The 15,822-nt window shown below is 37.4% G+C and overlaps 2 protein-coding genes across 4 annotated transcripts; one reads left to right on the plus strand and one right to left on the minus strand.

Moving 5' to 3' along the window:
* The first annotated feature begins 5,055 nt into the window (after positions 1-5,055).
* LOC123911131 lies at positions 5,056-6,828 on the plus strand. The gene has a single exon (XM_045962489.1). The coding sequence runs from the start codon at positions 5,056-5,058 to the stop codon at positions 6,826-6,828; it is 1,773 nt and encodes a 590-aa protein (XP_045818445.1).
* Positions 6,829-7,857: 1,029 nt separating this feature from the next.
* Positions 7,858-15,583, minus strand: LOC123884958 (pentatricopeptide repeat-containing protein At2g35130-like). Of its 3 annotated transcripts, none has more exons than XM_045934192.1 (11): positions 15,470-15,583; positions 15,062-15,269; positions 14,729-14,791; positions 14,182-14,280; positions 10,625-10,812; positions 10,295-10,527; positions 9,666-9,915; positions 9,437-9,582; positions 9,118-9,323; positions 8,872-8,996; positions 7,858-8,581 (listed from the first exon to the last, which is right to left on the minus strand). In XM_045934192.1, exons 2-11 carry the CDS (start codon positions 15,253-15,255, stop codon positions 7,995-7,997), a joined length of 2,091 nt encoding a protein of 696 aa, XP_045790148.1. In that variant the 5' UTR covers positions 15,256-15,269; positions 15,470-15,583; the 3' UTR covers positions 7,858-7,994. The 3 variants fall into 3 exon arrangements, with proteins under 3 accessions (XP_045790148.1, XP_045790166.1, XP_045790156.1); XM_045934210.1 differs by lacking the exons at positions 15,062-15,269; positions 15,470-15,583 and adding exons at positions 11,171-11,262; positions 11,615-11,685 and having other exon boundaries at positions 14,729-14,744; XM_045934200.1 differs by lacking the exons at positions 14,729-14,791; positions 15,062-15,269; positions 15,470-15,583 and adding exons at positions 11,171-11,361; positions 11,615-11,685.
* Between the last annotated feature and the right edge of the window lie 239 nt (positions 15,584-15,822).

The following is a 15,822-nucleotide window of genomic DNA, read 5'->3' on the forward strand; positions in this document are numbered from 1 at the left end:
TTCGTATGGTGGAGAATAAGTCGGTAATGGAACAACTATCGGAGTTCAATAAAATTATTGACGATTTGGCGAACATTGATGTGAACCTGGAAGATGAGGACAAAGCGTTTCACCTGTTGTGTGCTTTTCCCAAGTCTCTTTACAATCTCAAGGATGCATTGCTATATGGCAAAGAAGGCACTATCACCTTGGATGAAGTCCAATCGGCCTTGAGAACCAAGGAGTTGACTAAACTCAGAGATATGAAAATTGATGATAGTGGAGAAGGCTTGAATATTGCAAGGGGGAGAAGTGAAAACAAAGGGAGAGGAAAAGGGAAGAAACACAGGTCCAAGTCTAGGGCAAAGGGTGATGGTGGTGGCAAGTTCAAATGTTACCATTGTCATGAACCAGGTCACTTCAAGAAGGACTGTCCCGAGAGAAGGGGTGGTGGTAGTTCGTCAGTTCAAATTGCCGCTAGTGAGGAGGAAGGTTATGAGAGTGCAGGAGCACTAACAGTTACAAGTTGGGAACCTGAGAAAAGCTGGGTCATGGACTCAGGGTGCTCATATCACATTTGTCCAAGAAAGGAGTACTTTGAAACCTTGGAATTTAAAGAAGGTGGAGTTGTTCGTCTCGGTAACAATAAGGCGTGCAAGGTTCAAGGGATGGGTACTATCCGTCTCAAAATGTTTGATGACCGTGATTTCCTTTTGAAGAATGTGAGGTATATTCCCGAACTTAAGAGAAATTTGATTTCCATAAGCATGTTTGATAGTCTAGGGTTTTGTACTAGAATTGAACGTGGGGTAATGAGAATTTCAAATGGTGCATTAGTAATTGCTAAAGGGTCTAAAATTAATGGACTTTATATTTTAGAAGGTTCCACTGTTATTTCTAATGCATTAGTAACTAGTGTAGAGGCTGCAGATATAACCAAACTATGGCATTTGAGGTTAGGGCATGTCAGTGAGAGGGGTTTGGTTGAACTAGCTAAACAAGGTTTGCTAGGACAAGAAAAATTGAACAAACTAGAATTTTGTGATAACTGCACATTAGGCAAACAACACAAGGTGAAGTTTGGGGTGGGAGTGCATAATTCTAGTAGACCATTTGAGTATGTTCACTCGGACCTTTGGGGTCCAGCGTCTGTTTCCACTCATGGGGGAGGTTCATATTTTCTTACTATGATTGATGATTATTCTAGAAGGGTATGGGTTCACATAATAAAGAACAAAAGTGACACCTTTGAAAAATTTAAGGAATGGCATACCTTAATAGAAAATCAAACAGGAACTAAACTGAAAGTGTTGAGAACTGACAATGGCCTGGAGTTTGTTTCAGAGCAATTTAATGAGTTTTGCAGGAAACTAGGTATAAAGAGGCATAGAACCGTTGCATACACACCGCAGCAGAATGGTCTGGCTGAAAGGATGAACAGGACCCTGCTGGAGCGCGTGAGATGTATGCTGTTGGGAGCTGGATTACCCAAAAGTTTCTGGGGAGAGGCAGTTAACACTGCTGCATATTTGATCAACAGATGTCCATCAACAGGAATTGATCTAAAGACACCTATGGAGGTTTGGAGTGGCAAGCCGGCAGACTACTCTAACTTGAAAGTCTTTGGAGCTTTAGCATTTGCACATGTCAGGCAAGATAAGCTTGATGCTAGAGCTGTGAAGTGTGTTTTCATTGGTTATCCCGAGGGTGTGAAAGGTTACAAGCTGTGGAAGATGGAGCCTGGAGGATCAAAGTTTATCATAAGCAGGGATGTCACTTTTGATGAGACCCGGATGGGGATGAAGTGCAAAGACCTGGAGAAAAGACCAGAAACAGGGGTGGAGAGAATTCAGTTTGAGGTGGAGCCTTCCATTGATGAGAGGGAAAAGGAGGATGAGACTCAAGTACCTGATGAGAGTGGAAGTGATGAAACAACTGTTCCTGACTATCAGCTAGCAAGAGATAGGGAGAGGAGAGTTATTCGTCCACCTAATAGACTCGGTTATGCTGACCTTATTTGTTATGCTTTGAATGCAGCTGAAGAAGTGCAAGACTCGGAACCAAAGAACTTCAGGGAAGCATCAGAAAGCATAGATAGTCAAGACTGGCTGAAGGCAATGAATGAGGAAATGCTTTCATTGGAGAAAAACCAGACTTGGAAGCTTGTGCCATTACCTAAAAATAAAAGGGTAGTTGGTAGCAAGTGGGTGTTCAAAAGGAAAGAAGGTATACCAGGGGTCGAAGCACCAAGGTATAAGGCGAGACTTGTAGCAAAGGGTTTTACTCAGGTAGAGGGGATTGATTACAATGAAATCTTCTCACCGGTGGTGAAACATTGTTCTATAAGGGTACTTATGGCTATTGTCAACATGTATGATCTTGAGTTAGAACAGATGGATGTGAAGACCGCATTCTTACATGGAGAGTTAGAAGAAACTATCTACATGCAACAACCTGAAGGTTTTGTGGAAGACAATTCTAAAGTATGTCTGTTGAAGAAATCTTTGTATGGGTTGAAGCAGAGTCCGAGGCAGTGGTATCGTCGGTTTGATGATTTCTTATTGAAGACTGGATTTGTGAGAAGCAACTATGACAGTTGTGTGTACATGATGAAGAGGAATGAGAAAGTCATTCTCTACCTCCTTCTTTATGTAGATGATATTCTTATGGCAAGTTCTGACAAGCATGAGATTCAAAAGCTCAAGGAGAAATTAAATGGTGAATTTGAGATGAAGGATCTTGGAAATGCGAAGAGGATACTTGGTATGGATATCTTGAGAGACCGGAGTAAAGGTGAGTTGTTCTTATCTCAGCATGATTATTTGAAGAAAGTGGTGGAGCGGTTTAGAATGACAGATTCTAAGGTAGTGAATACACCACTTGGTCACCATTCAAAGTTGTCGATAAAACAGTGTCCTCAATCCGAGGATGAGAGAAAGAAGATGGAGAGTACTCCCTATGCAAGTGGGGTTGGAAGCATCATGTATGGCATGGTTTGTAGTAGGCCTGATTTATCATATGCAATAAGTGTGGTAAGTCGGTTTATGGCAAATCCGGGCCAAGTTCATTGGCAAGCTTTGAAGTGGGTTCTGAGGTATTTGAATGGTTCTTTGAAGGGTGGTCTGAAGTACACAAGAACTGATCCAGGAAGAGATGCTTTGGAGGGATATGTGGATGCGGACTATGCAGGTAATATAGACACTAGAAAATCCTTATCGGGTTTTGTGTTTACATTGTTCGGTACAACGGTAACGTGGAAGGCCAATCAACAATCTGTTGTAGCCTTGTCAACAACTCAAGCAGAATACATAGCCCTTGTTGAAGGGGGTCAAGGAAGCCATATGGTTGAAGGGTATGATTGGAGAAATGGGGATTAGTCAAGGGTGTGTGAAGATACATTGTGACAGTCAGAGTGCCATTCATTTGGCAAATCACCAGGTGTATCATGAAAGGACAAAGCACATTGACATCCGGTTGCACTTTGTAAGAGACATGATTGAAACAAAAGAGATCATGGTACAGAAAATTGCATCAGAGGAGAATCCAGCTGACATGTTCACCAAATCGTTACCTAGAGCTAAGTTCAAGCATTGCTTGGACTTAATTAACTTCGTTGAAGGGTAGACGGAGGTTGGAGAGAGCAGCACGGTGGTTGATGGGAAGTTGGCATCACCATCGTTTTAAAGGCAAGGTGGAGATTTGTTGCAAATTGCCTTGAAAACGTGAAGGAAAAACAACACTAGTCTGCTGTTTTCCGCCCCGGGCGGAAAAACCTGTGTTTCGGGCGGAAATTTGAAGCAGAAATAAGGGGGCTCTCTGTTTTGGCGCCCCAGGCGGAAATCTTGGTGTTTCAGGCGGAAATTACGCCTCAGGCGGAAATCTTGGTGTTTCAGGCGGAAATCGCTGCAGGGTATTTAAAGGGTCACGTTTTCTGTTTTTCATAACAAGTTTTTAGGGTTTCTGAGGCCAACATACAAACTAGGGTTATAAGAGAAACATCTTGTGAAGACTCTAGGGTTGGGTAATCATTCTATCACCTTGGGAAACACTTTCATTGAAATCTCTTGGTCACGGGAAGAGATTTGGGAAAAGGGTAGAAATAGGATAACTCTATTTTCTTGCAACTCTTTTGAGAATCTCATTGTAATCAAGGAACAAAGTTTGATAGTGGAACGGAGAGCTGCTCTCTCCCCCAGATTAGGTCACATTGACTGAACTGGGTAAACAATTTATTGTGTCCTTTTCTTTTCTCGCCGTTTATCATTATTTGAGATTATTATTGCCGTTCGCTTATTTTGATTGCTTAATCGTATTTGCTCCACACATCAAGATTATTATTGGTGTGATTTTATCGAATTCACAACATTGATGATGAATGAGAAGAAGAAGGGTCAAAACCCTTAGGAGGAAAAGTTATAAGAAAAGGTGAAGAAGGTGAAGAATGTCTTGCAACAAAGAGCTTAATAACTGCAGCTACTGCATTCAAAGAGTGAAAATACTTACAATGAGCTTCAGCAAGTGCATATCTTTTCTCTACAGCTAACTTCAGCTGCCGTTTTCTCTCTCTACAGATAGCTACAACTTCTTCTTCTTCCTCTAGTTTGGAAGCAACACAACCCATTTCTCTTATCTTCAACAAAGTTTGTTTTTTTCTTTAGAAGATTGAACAAAAAAGAAAGAAAGAAAGGTTCTTGCTCTTGCTTGGTTGAATGTGTTGTTACTGTTTTCTCTGACAAAAAGGAGGGAACTTTCACAGATAGAGAGAGAGAAGGAACTTTTTCAAGTTTCAAATGGGTTTCTAAAAAAACAAGCTTTAACAAACAAGAACAAAAAAAGAAAAGTTTTTTTTTTCTTCAGTAAAACCATTTCGTCATTTTAAGACAAAAATGAAAAAGCTTTTACAGAAAACCAGAAGCAATAATTTTCATCTCTGAGCTGTGTTTCAGAATTTCAACATTAGTCACACAAACAAACAAACAAGTAAGAAGAAAAAAGAACATCAATAGGGTGTTAAGCAAGCGACATGGAGATGGTTCTTTGGCTATGCTCACAGTAGATTTTGCGAATGCATTTAACATGGTAGACAGGTCGGCGCTTCTACACGAGGTAAGAGTGAGATGTCCATCTATTTCTTTGTGGGTTGAATTTCTTTATGGTCAGGAAGCAAGGTTATACATTGGGGATGGACATATTATGTCAGCTACTGGGGTACAACAAGGTGACCCGTTGGGACCGCTCCTTTTCGCTCTTGTGTTGCATCCTCTTATTCATATGATTAGAGACAATTGCAAGCTTCTTCTTCATGCTTGGTATCTTGATGATGGGACTGTTGTAGGTGATTCAAGGGAAGTGGCTAAAGCACTTGATATCATCCGGGAGAGAGGCCCAGGCTTGGGTCTTGATTTAAATATTCGTAAGACTGAGATCTTTTGGCCTTCATGTGATGGAAATAAACTTCGTGAGGGGTTGTTCCCTTCAGACATTGGGAGGCCGACGTTAGGGGTGAAATTGCTCGGAGGGGCTGTTAGTCGAGATAAATGTTTTATCGAGGGTGTGGCCATGAAGAGAGCTGTCAGGGCTGTTGAGTTGATGCATCTTCTTCCTCGGTTAAGGGACCCACAAAGTGAGCTTCTTCTACTTCGATCATGCATGGGTATTGCCAAACTTTTTTTTGGACTAAGGACGTGTCAACCAGTTTACATGGAAGATGCAGCTTTTTTGTTTGATAAAGAGTTGCGTGGGGCGGTTGAAGACATTGTGGTTGGCGGAGGTCCTTTCTTTGGGGATCTTCAATGGAGAATAGCTTCCTTACCTATTAAGGTCGGGGGGTTAGGGTTATACTCAGCAGTAGAGGCAGCCTCATATGCTTTTGTTGCTTCCAGAGCTCAGTCTTGGGTGTTGCAAGATCATATATTGAGGGATAGTGGAGTGTGTGGTATGGACGCTGATTTTGACAATGCTTTGGATGGTCTCCGTGATATGGTTCCAACTTTAGACTTTAGCAGTTTCACTAGCAAGGACACCGTCCCCCCTAAAGCCCAACATGTTTTGGCGAGTGCCCTGTTTAGTAAAATTGTTAAGGACATGGAAGTTAACTTTCAATTGACGACCAGACAGAAAGCAGTTTTTGGATGTTTGCAGGCGTCCCATGCTCAGGATTTTCTTCTAGCTATCCCAATCGAGGGATTAGGTCAACATATGTCCCCGGTAGAATATCGCACAATCCTCAAATATCGCTTGATGATTCCTCTATTTCCTGTTGATGAGGTATGTCCTGTTTGTCGTAAGGCATGTCTGGATAGATTTGGGGAGCATGCAGTTCATTGTCGAGAGCTTCCAGGCTTCAAATACAGACATGACTTTGTTCGGGATGTCCTTTTTGATGTTTTTAAGCGTGCAGGCGTATCTGTGAAGAAAGAGGCACCTGTGAACTTCTTGACTGGCCCACTGGAAGGGAGATCTACATTGAGGCCAGCCGATATTTTGGTGTACGGATGGGAAGGAGGAAAACATGCATGTGTGGACTTGACTGGAGTATCCCCACTTGTGGGATTGACGACTGAGGATTTTACTGTAGGACAGGCAGCCCTCAAAGCTGCTTCAAGCAAAGTGGCCAAACATGAGAGAGCGTGTTCTAACAATCAACATGCGTTTATACCATTTGCGTTTGACACGTTTGGCTTTCTAGCTCCAGATGCTGTGAATATTTTGAAAAGAGTTCAAAGAGTCATGCATAGCAATGTGGTGTCTCCGAGGTCTCTAGATGTAGTATTTAAAAGGATTGGTTTTGCCATTCAAAAAGGATTAGCGGCGCAGCTTGTTGCTCGTTTGCCTTCCATTCAAGTGTAATTAAGGACTAATACTAATCCTTAAAAAAGTGTACCATTAGCAGAAAATCTCTTTCTCTCTCTCACTCTACACCTAAAAGAAGTGAAAATAGAAAAGTATTTTTGGTAAAATGAAATGAAAGAGCATAAGTTGACTAGACATTTGCATTGGAGACAAGGGAGAGAGAAGAGGCAGGTGAGTGAAGAATGTTGGGGCTCGAGAAAGAGAGAGAAGGAAAGAGTACGGTAATGGTGAGGCATTCTTGTTAAAAGCACGGGTAAGAGTAGTAAGCATGGATGGAGTGTCATTAAATATTCAAAATATTAGTACTATTAGGATAAAAAAAACAAAAAGAAAAAGTTGAATTGAATTGAATTGAATGGTTAGAGAATTTGAGTTGGGATCCATTGCTCTCTAAAATACTACTACTATAGTAGTTTAATGGTTAGATAATACTAGTATTATCGAACAAATTTTGTTTTTATGCTATGTTTAATAGATAAATAGTTATTTTGGTATTAGTAGTGTACAATCCTTGCTCATGTGTCTTCGGTTTGAGAATTTGTTTCCTTTTTCTCGAATTTCGAAACTTTTTTTGGTGGCTTAAAGCTAGATTTCGAATTGATACTAAGCTCTTATCTTTCAACTATTTCTGGTGGTGTTTTATGAAGTGTTTTATTGCTCTGAATCTAGTTTCATTTTTATCGGAAAGGGTCTTTCCACCGGTTGTATTTAGCATCATAAGTTGTTACTTCTTTAATTTAAATAATATTATAGAATAATTATAAGATTTATGTTATTATGTGTTTAATACATCCATGATAAGAAAAGTGATAGAATGTACTTTATTTTCTCTTATTGATATACTAAATATTATATTTAAATATGATACAATAAACCAACAAGTTTAAGTGGTAAGAGTCTTGATTTTTTATTAGCGATTTGTTATGCATGTGCATATAATATAAATCATCGATTTTTTATCAGTGATTAATATTATTCATTTTACTTTCTAAAGTGATTCGCTTAATTTAGAAAAGTCTTAAACCATTTTGTGTGTAACCAATGCGTAAAAGCAAAACATGAGAGTATTCTCCTCCCATAAAAATCACTTTTACACCAAGTTAATTTTATTCTTTTCATTAACACATATTACATTTTTTACTATCATCTCAAAGTTCAAAAACTTATGCTACTGCTAAAACAGTCTTCATATCCTTATGCATATTTCTAATCACACTAGTAACTTGCTCAATCTGATCTTCATTGGAGCATGCTGCAAGAAGTACTTTTGCTGTTCCTCCATCTGGATAACAACTAGCATCAATCATTTCTTCAAATATTCCTAAGCACTTAAGATAAAGCTTTTTTTTAGAATAAGCTCCAATTCTACTAGTCCAAGTAACCACATCAGGTTTTAAACCTTTGGTACGAAGTAACCGAAAGAGTTCTTCCATTTTCTCAATAAATCCTGCTTGTCCATACCTATGTATCAAGATATTAAATGTACTAATATCAACTATATATGATCCTTTTTCCAACACTGTTAAAACTTCTTCCATTTTTTTGAATTGGCCTAACTTTCCATACAAGTTGAGCATGCTGTTGAGAACAAAAGTGTCTAGTTTTAGGCCTGATTTACCCATTTGGTTAAGAATGTCTTCACATTTACTCACATTTCCCATTTTGGAATAAGCAGATAAAAGTACCATGTGAGATTTCATTGTTGGTGTTATTCCAACTCTTTTCATATCTTCAAAAACAGCTTCAGCATCTATTTTTCATTCAAAAGGAAGAGAAGAAAAACATGTGTCAGACCAACTTTTGACATGTTTGTAAGCTCTTTTCAGCTTATTTCCACTAGCTCTCCGAGATAGCTTATGAAAACAGTTTATAGCTTAATCATATATAAACAATTTGACTTAATTTTATATTCTGTAGTCTGTTGTAGAAATAGCTTATACATAAGCATTTAGCGATAGGCGCTTAATTAAGTTGTTTATCCAAACATGTCTTATGTGAATAAGCCAAAGAAAATTATAAGTTTCTAGGGCAGATAATTACCATCTTGATAACCTGCTCTCCCATATGCATCTACTAAGATATTATATGAGGCTCTATCTGGTTCACATCCCATATGCTGCATTAGTGAAAATATTTCTGCTGCCCCGTAAGGAAAACCTGCACGACTGTTCCGAGAAGAAAATTCGTTAACTTTTTCTAGATATATAAACTATTAGATTGGTATAAGCCAAATTGATAATACATTAATCAATGAAGAAGGCACTTATACCATCTTCGAATAACAACCTGTAAGCTTCCATGAGGGCATTATAAGCATAAACATCCGGTTCAATTCCAGCTTCTTGCATCTGCTCAAATATTTCTTCAGCTTTCTCACATAATCCCTCTCTGGCAAATGCATTCACTAGAGCAGTGTATGTGCAAATATTAGGTGTGCACTTTTGGCTTAACATTTCATCGAAAACTTTTAAGGCCATATAGGATTTACCAGCCTGCATAATAAAATTCAAATTTCAATACAATTAACATAATTATAATCTAGAAATATACATGAACGTTACATCTAGTCCCATAAATCATATGTAAATAGCCGTTATTAGCTTACCTTCCCATATAAATTTATCAACATTGTATAACTTTCAATAGATAGCTTGCAACCGTCCTTTTTCATCCTTTGAAAAATCTCTTCTGCTTTGTCGAAGTTTCCTCCTTTCATCAATCCATTTATGTAAGCATTGTACACAACAGCACCTGAACAATCATTGTGTCAGTCACCTAAAGTGCCGAGTTTGATTCCTGCCGGTAAAAAAACAAGTTTTTATTGAGGAACATACTTGAAGGAAGGCCATAATTTCGCATTTCGGCAAATACAGCTTCAGCATTATGTAGCTTCCCAGACATACAATAGGCCTTTATGAGAAGGGCATAGGTATCTTCATTAGGAATGCACCTAGCCTGATGAAGCTGCAAATAAGTTGATTCTGCTTCCTTGTATAGAAACTTTTGCCCAAAAGCATCTATGAGTAAATTATAGCATATCACATCTGGCTTGAAGGAACTTCTTAGCAGTATCCATTTACATATCTGAACAGATTTCACTTTATTAAAAGATCAACCCTAGTTTAAAAGTAAACATATACGAAAAAATGCAAATGGAAGCACACAAGATTTTATCAGAGTTCGTCAATTCTGCCTATGTCTCAGAAGGTGCGGCATTACCTATTCAAGCTTAGGATTTACATATTACAACTTGTGTTTAAAAACTACGGTCCAATTTATACGATTATTACCTAACACAATTATTAGTAAACTACGAGCCATCCCATGCTAATACACTATCCTTAGTCTTGATTCTCAAGCAATGTGGGATATTTTGTGCACCGGAACATAATCCATTGAAAAAATAAATTAAAAGCGTGAAGTTGCATAGGATTAGTATGCTGTAGCAGCATGTGTTTCTCACCGAAATGATTGAATCCCATTTTTTTCTCATCCGGAGTTGAACGGACACAGTTAAAACATCATCCCATGCATCAAGAGAGGGTGGAAGCTTATCCAATGAACCCCAAATTCTCTCGGAATCCACTTCCTTTTGAAGATACTCCAACATTAGTTGTGCAGTTGGACTCAACACTGGGAATATCCCATCAACAAATCCAGAACCAAATTTCCATCCTCTTCCTCTCATAGAACCACCTACACACAGAAAATAATTAACAACACACTTTTAAAACATAGACACACACATTCACGCGCGCACACACACTGTTTCAGCTTGGATAACATAGATTACATGTTTTTCTGGACAGTTTCTTGTGATTGAAGTTCCTTAATTTGCCATTTTTGTCAATGTAAACACTGTCTTTCTTGAACTTCTTCAATGCCACGCCACTTGAATCATTTGATTTCCGTTCGGATTCATTTATGCAACATCTTGGTTCTATAAATACGCGGTTCAATGTACATAAACCAGAATTTAACCTGCAGATAACATCAGGAATTAATAAGTTTAATTTTAATGCCACTTTAGTTAATCAAAGTAACCAAATGACCCTTCATAATAATAATAATATCCTATCATATCTTATACTTTATATTAATTAAAGGATTAATGTCAATGTAACAACATAGATATGTATAATGAGATTGAAATGAAGATAATGGAATGGAGCTTACATTCGGAAACTACTTATTTTTTTAGTTGGTTTGGTCCTAGTTAATTGTACTACAATATTTGATTGAAACCGGATTAAACCACAATTTATTGAAACTATTTTCATTTTTTTAGTATATGCAAAAGATAAATGGGAACAAAAGTTTATCTACATTTAGTATTCACCTTGGTTGATAGGAGTCACTCCATTTGAAAAACCAATAAACACTCTTCTGATTACATGGAATAGCTCCAGCTCTAAAACCTTTGCCAAAATACTGCATGAACATTGGTTCAATTTCATGATTTTTGTTCAACTCAACATAACCACTAGTTGCATATCTCCTTGTGTAAGAGGCCTCCTTGAAGCTTAACCACTTTGCAACCATAAAGTTCACTCCATCACAAGTGACTACTAACTTTTAAATTGCAAAATAAAAATTCATTTACTACTAACTTGCTCAATTTGATTCCCATTTACACCTAGTTATTAAAATATGAAGTCCGTGATCTCAATTCAACAAATTAGACTTGAACTAATTGAATGTTGTAATGTGTGACATTTGTGACCATAGGGAATATGTATCTTATCTAATTTTCATATGTTATTATAGGTCACACATTGTTTACCTTGGTTTTGATGGTTGTTCCATCAGCAAGATGGATGTAGTATCTTAAAGATGGAGTACTTGAAAGAAGAGCTGCAAAGACGTTTATTTATAATAATAATAATAATAATAATAATAATAATAATAATAATAATAATAATAATAATAATAATAATAATAATAATAATAATAATAATAATAATAATAATAATGTGCAAAGATGATATTGCATCATCACTAACTTCACTCACATATAGACATAGTCGCCACCTATAGTTCAATTTTATGACGACATGCCATATGTAATTGAATTTGTATACATGTTGCTTGTTTGTTCATCTTTCACATTCATAATCACATTTCAGCTTAAGCTTTTTCCATTGTTGTTACTGTTAACTTTTGAGCACAATTTTGATTTGTTTATATTGATAAATCTGCATAATTCTTCTGTTGAATTGTAAAAAAAATAACAAAACTAACATTTTTTTGAACGTAACAAAACTAATATCGGTGGATATTTGTTTCCCATTAAGAGTGGCTATATGCCAAATACAAGTTCTAGTAATAGTGGCTTATATATGCCTATATACTCATTATGCAAGTTTAAGATTCTCCTAGTTAATAGTGGCTATATATGCATTATATGCTGCCAGTTTAAGAGTACTAGTATGTCTATATGCCTATATATGCAGATCATTATTAGATGGCTACATCTTCTTGACCAGTTCTTCCACAATGTCTTGTTTGAGACCTTCAAACTCATTTTGTACCCACACAATTGCCTTCTTCATTTGTTTATTAACAATTGCATCAACTGTGTTTTGCACCCAATCCTGCCCAGCCTTCCCTTTTGCCTCCTTCTTCAATATGAGAATCTCATCTTGCAAACTTAAAATCTTAGATTGGTGTTCCAATTTCAACATATCACTTTCAATTTTGTGGTTAGCTTTCAACTTGGAAATCAATTCTCCATCTGCTGTAGATGATCCCTCTGCTCCATTATTTTGGGTCTGCACCCAATCCTGCCCAGCCTTCCCTTTTACCTTGTTCTTCAAAATGAGAATCTCATCTTTCAAACTTAAAATCTCATCTTTCAAACTTAAAATTTCAGCTTTCAACAACTCCTCTGCCCTAGATGATCCCTCTGCATGTTGGGTCTGAAATCCATCTTTATCAAATTTTCTAATTCGATCTATGACCCCTCTTACTGTCCTGCCATCAACAAAAGTCATCAACTTTTCATAATTTTTTCCATGAATACTGGATCCTAACTTGAGCCGATCGTCTTCCACTTGGCTCCACCACTTCCCTTTATTTTTTGCTGCTTCTGACACCAAAACCGCCTTTTCTACTGAATTAGTGTTTACCGGTGGAAGATTCTTATCCGTGAGAGCTTTTGATTTTCGCACCGGAACCATTTTCTTGGCAGGTGCATTGAGCTTCTGTATCTCTGCAAACATTTCAGAGGATGAGGAAGCAAATGGGTTGATACCACCACTTTTGGATGACGGAGAAGGAAGATCCTTATGTGAAGTAATCCTGCAAAACGCAAGATAATTCACGATTAAGAAACGGTTAACAAAATTCACGCGTCAACAATTCACGCAATGCTTTTCTTCATCCATCTTGATTTATTAATCTGAAATTGTTGACGCGTGAATTTTGTTAACCGTTTCTTAATCGTGAATTATCTTGCGTTTTGCAGGATTACTTCACATAAGGATCTTCCTTCTCCGTCATCCAAAAGTGGTGGTATCAACCCATTTGCTTCCTCATCCTCAGAAATGTTTGCAGAGATACAGAAGCTCAATGCACCTGCCAAGAAAATGGTTCCGGTGCGAAAATCAAAAGCTCTCACGGATAAGAATCTTCCACCGGTAAACACTAATTCAGTAGAAAAGGCGGTTTTGGTGTCAGAAGCAGCAAAAAATAAAGGGAAGTGGTGGAGCCAAGTGGAAGACGATCGGCTCAAGTTAGGATACAGTATTCATGGAAAAAATTATGAAAAGTTGATGACTTTTGTTGATGGCAGGACAGTAAGAGGGGTCATAGATCGAATTAGAAAATTTGATAAAGATGGATTTCAGACCCAACATGCAGAGGGATCATCTAGGGCAGAGGAGTTGTTGAAAGCTGAAATTTTAAGTTTGAAAGATGAGATTTTAAGTTTGAAAGATGAGATTCTCATTTTGAAGAACAAGGTAAAAGGGAAGGCTGGGCAGGATTGGGTGCAGACCCAAAATAATGGAGCAGAGGGATCATCTACAGCAGATGGAGAATTGATTTCCAAGTTGAAAGCTAACCACAAAATTGAAATTGATATGTTGAAATTGGAACACCACTCTGAGATTTTAAGTTTGAAAGATGAGATTCTCATATTGAAGAAGGAGGCAAAAGGGAAGGCTGGGCAGGATTGGGTGCAAAACACAGTTGATGCAATTGTTAATAAACAAATGAAGAAGGCAATTGTGTGGGTACAAAATGAGTTTGAAGGTCTCAAACAAGAAATTAAATTACAATAACATGCATAAATTAACAATCGTTACTTGTCAGATGCTTAAGTCGTAACAGAATAACAAAGTAACAAACCTCTCGTTCTTCTCAAGCTCTCCTTTCTCCTTCTGCATTCCGGTGAGCGATGGAACACTGTCATTAGTCGGTGCAGAGGAAGAAGCAAACGCACCGATGCTGAATCCAGACGGAGAACATAAAATAATAATATTAAAATAATATAATAAAATAATATAAAAAAATTATTATAATAATAAAATTCTAAAAGAAAATAATAATATATAAAATAATATAAAATAATAATAAAAAAGAATATAATCAAATAATAAAATCAAATAATAATATAAAATAAAAAATAATATAATAAATATAAGGTCCTTGTTATGTTAAGTAATACGCGAGATAATTATTGGTTAAGAGACGGTTAACAGAGATAATTAACAATTAAGAAACGGTTAGCAGAAATTTACGCGTCAACAATTTCAGATTAATAAATCAAGAAATGGATGAAGAAAAAGCAAAATACAAAATCGATTCAAAAAATTAAATTACAATAACAAATGCATAAATTAACGATCGTACTTGTCAGATGCTTAATTCGTAACAGAATAAGAAAGTAACAAACCTCGGCAAATCGTTCTTCGCAAGCTCTCCGTTCTCCTTCTGCATTCCGGTGAGCGATGGAACACTGTCATTAGTCGGTGCAGAGGAAGAACCAAACGCGTTGATACCGATGGTGAATCCAGACGGAGAACGAAGGTCATGTGAACCAAACGCGAGATAATTAATGGTTAAGAAACGGTTAACAGAGATAATTAACGACTAAGAAACGGTTAACAGAGATAATTAACGATTAAGAAACGGTTAACATTAACGGAAATTAACATCATATTCACGCCGCGTGAACTGATTAACAATAGCTATGCTTAATTCGTAACAGAATAAGAAAGTAACAAACCTCTGCGAATCGTTCTTCACAAGTTCTTCGTTCTCCTTCTGCAGAGTTTCAATCTCTTTGCAGGCGAGCGATGGAAGTTTGTCATTAGTCGGTGCAGAGGAAGAAGCAAACGCGCCGGCGTTCAACTGCTCGTGGTCGGCGGTGTTGATACCGATGCCGTTAGATGACGGAGAACGAACTTCTTTGCTATGCATTTTGATCTGAAAAACTAGATAATTAACTAAACGATTAACAGATATTCACGATTGATTAACAGATTAATACATTGCAAATGAAAGAAACGGTTACGGATGGAAGAAAAATCAAAATACAAAATCGATTCTAAGAAATTAAACGATTGAAATTGATTACAATAACACATGCATACTGAAATTATTGAAAGAGCAGAGAAATTCAACGATGAAGAACCTTGATAGTAACAGAAGAGAGAATGAGTAAGGAAGAAAAGCTCCAACTTCAGAAGAGCTTCTCAGGTGAGAGAGAAAGAGAGAGAGAGAGAATGCGGAAGTGAATTTTGGGAAGAGAATGATGGTTGAAAGAGAGAGAGGTTGAGGAATGTGTTTATATAGTGTGAGTGCAATGCAGAGTGTGTGAGTGTTTGTTGCGAGCGAAACCGTCTTCAACACACTTTCTTAGTTTCTAACAGAATTCACTTTCTGGAGCTGGGGAAATAGTTTTCCCAAACTACCCCTAGTATGTAGGAAACAACCGTGCGTTTTTTATGGAGTTTTCTGGAAATCCAGTTTGGTATCTTCCATTTC

The sequence above is a fragment of the Trifolium pratense genome, linkage group LG1 (genome assembly GCF_020283565.1).
Source record: "Trifolium pratense cultivar HEN17-A07 linkage group LG1, ARS_RC_1.1, whole genome shotgun sequence".
NCBI lineage: Eukaryota > Viridiplantae > Streptophyta > Magnoliopsida > Fabales > Fabaceae > Trifolium > Trifolium pratense.

Coding starts and splice junctions, on each gene's coding strand:
- LOC123911131 (XM_045962489.1), top strand. CDS start 5,056: ATGGTAGACAGGTCGGCGCTTCTACACGAGGTAAGAGTGAGATGTCCA.
- LOC123884958 (XM_045934192.1), bottom strand. CDS start 15,255: ATGCATAGCAAAGAAGTTCGTTCTCCGTCATCTAACGGCATCGGTATC. Junction 14,281..14,728: donor GCGAAGAACGATTTGCCGAG/GTTTGTTACTTT, acceptor GTCTGGATTCAG/CATCGGTGCGTTTGCTTCTT. Junction 9,583..9,665: donor AAATTATGGCCTTCCTTCAA/GTATGTTCCTCA, acceptor ATGATTGTTCAG/GTGCTGTTGTGTACAATGCT.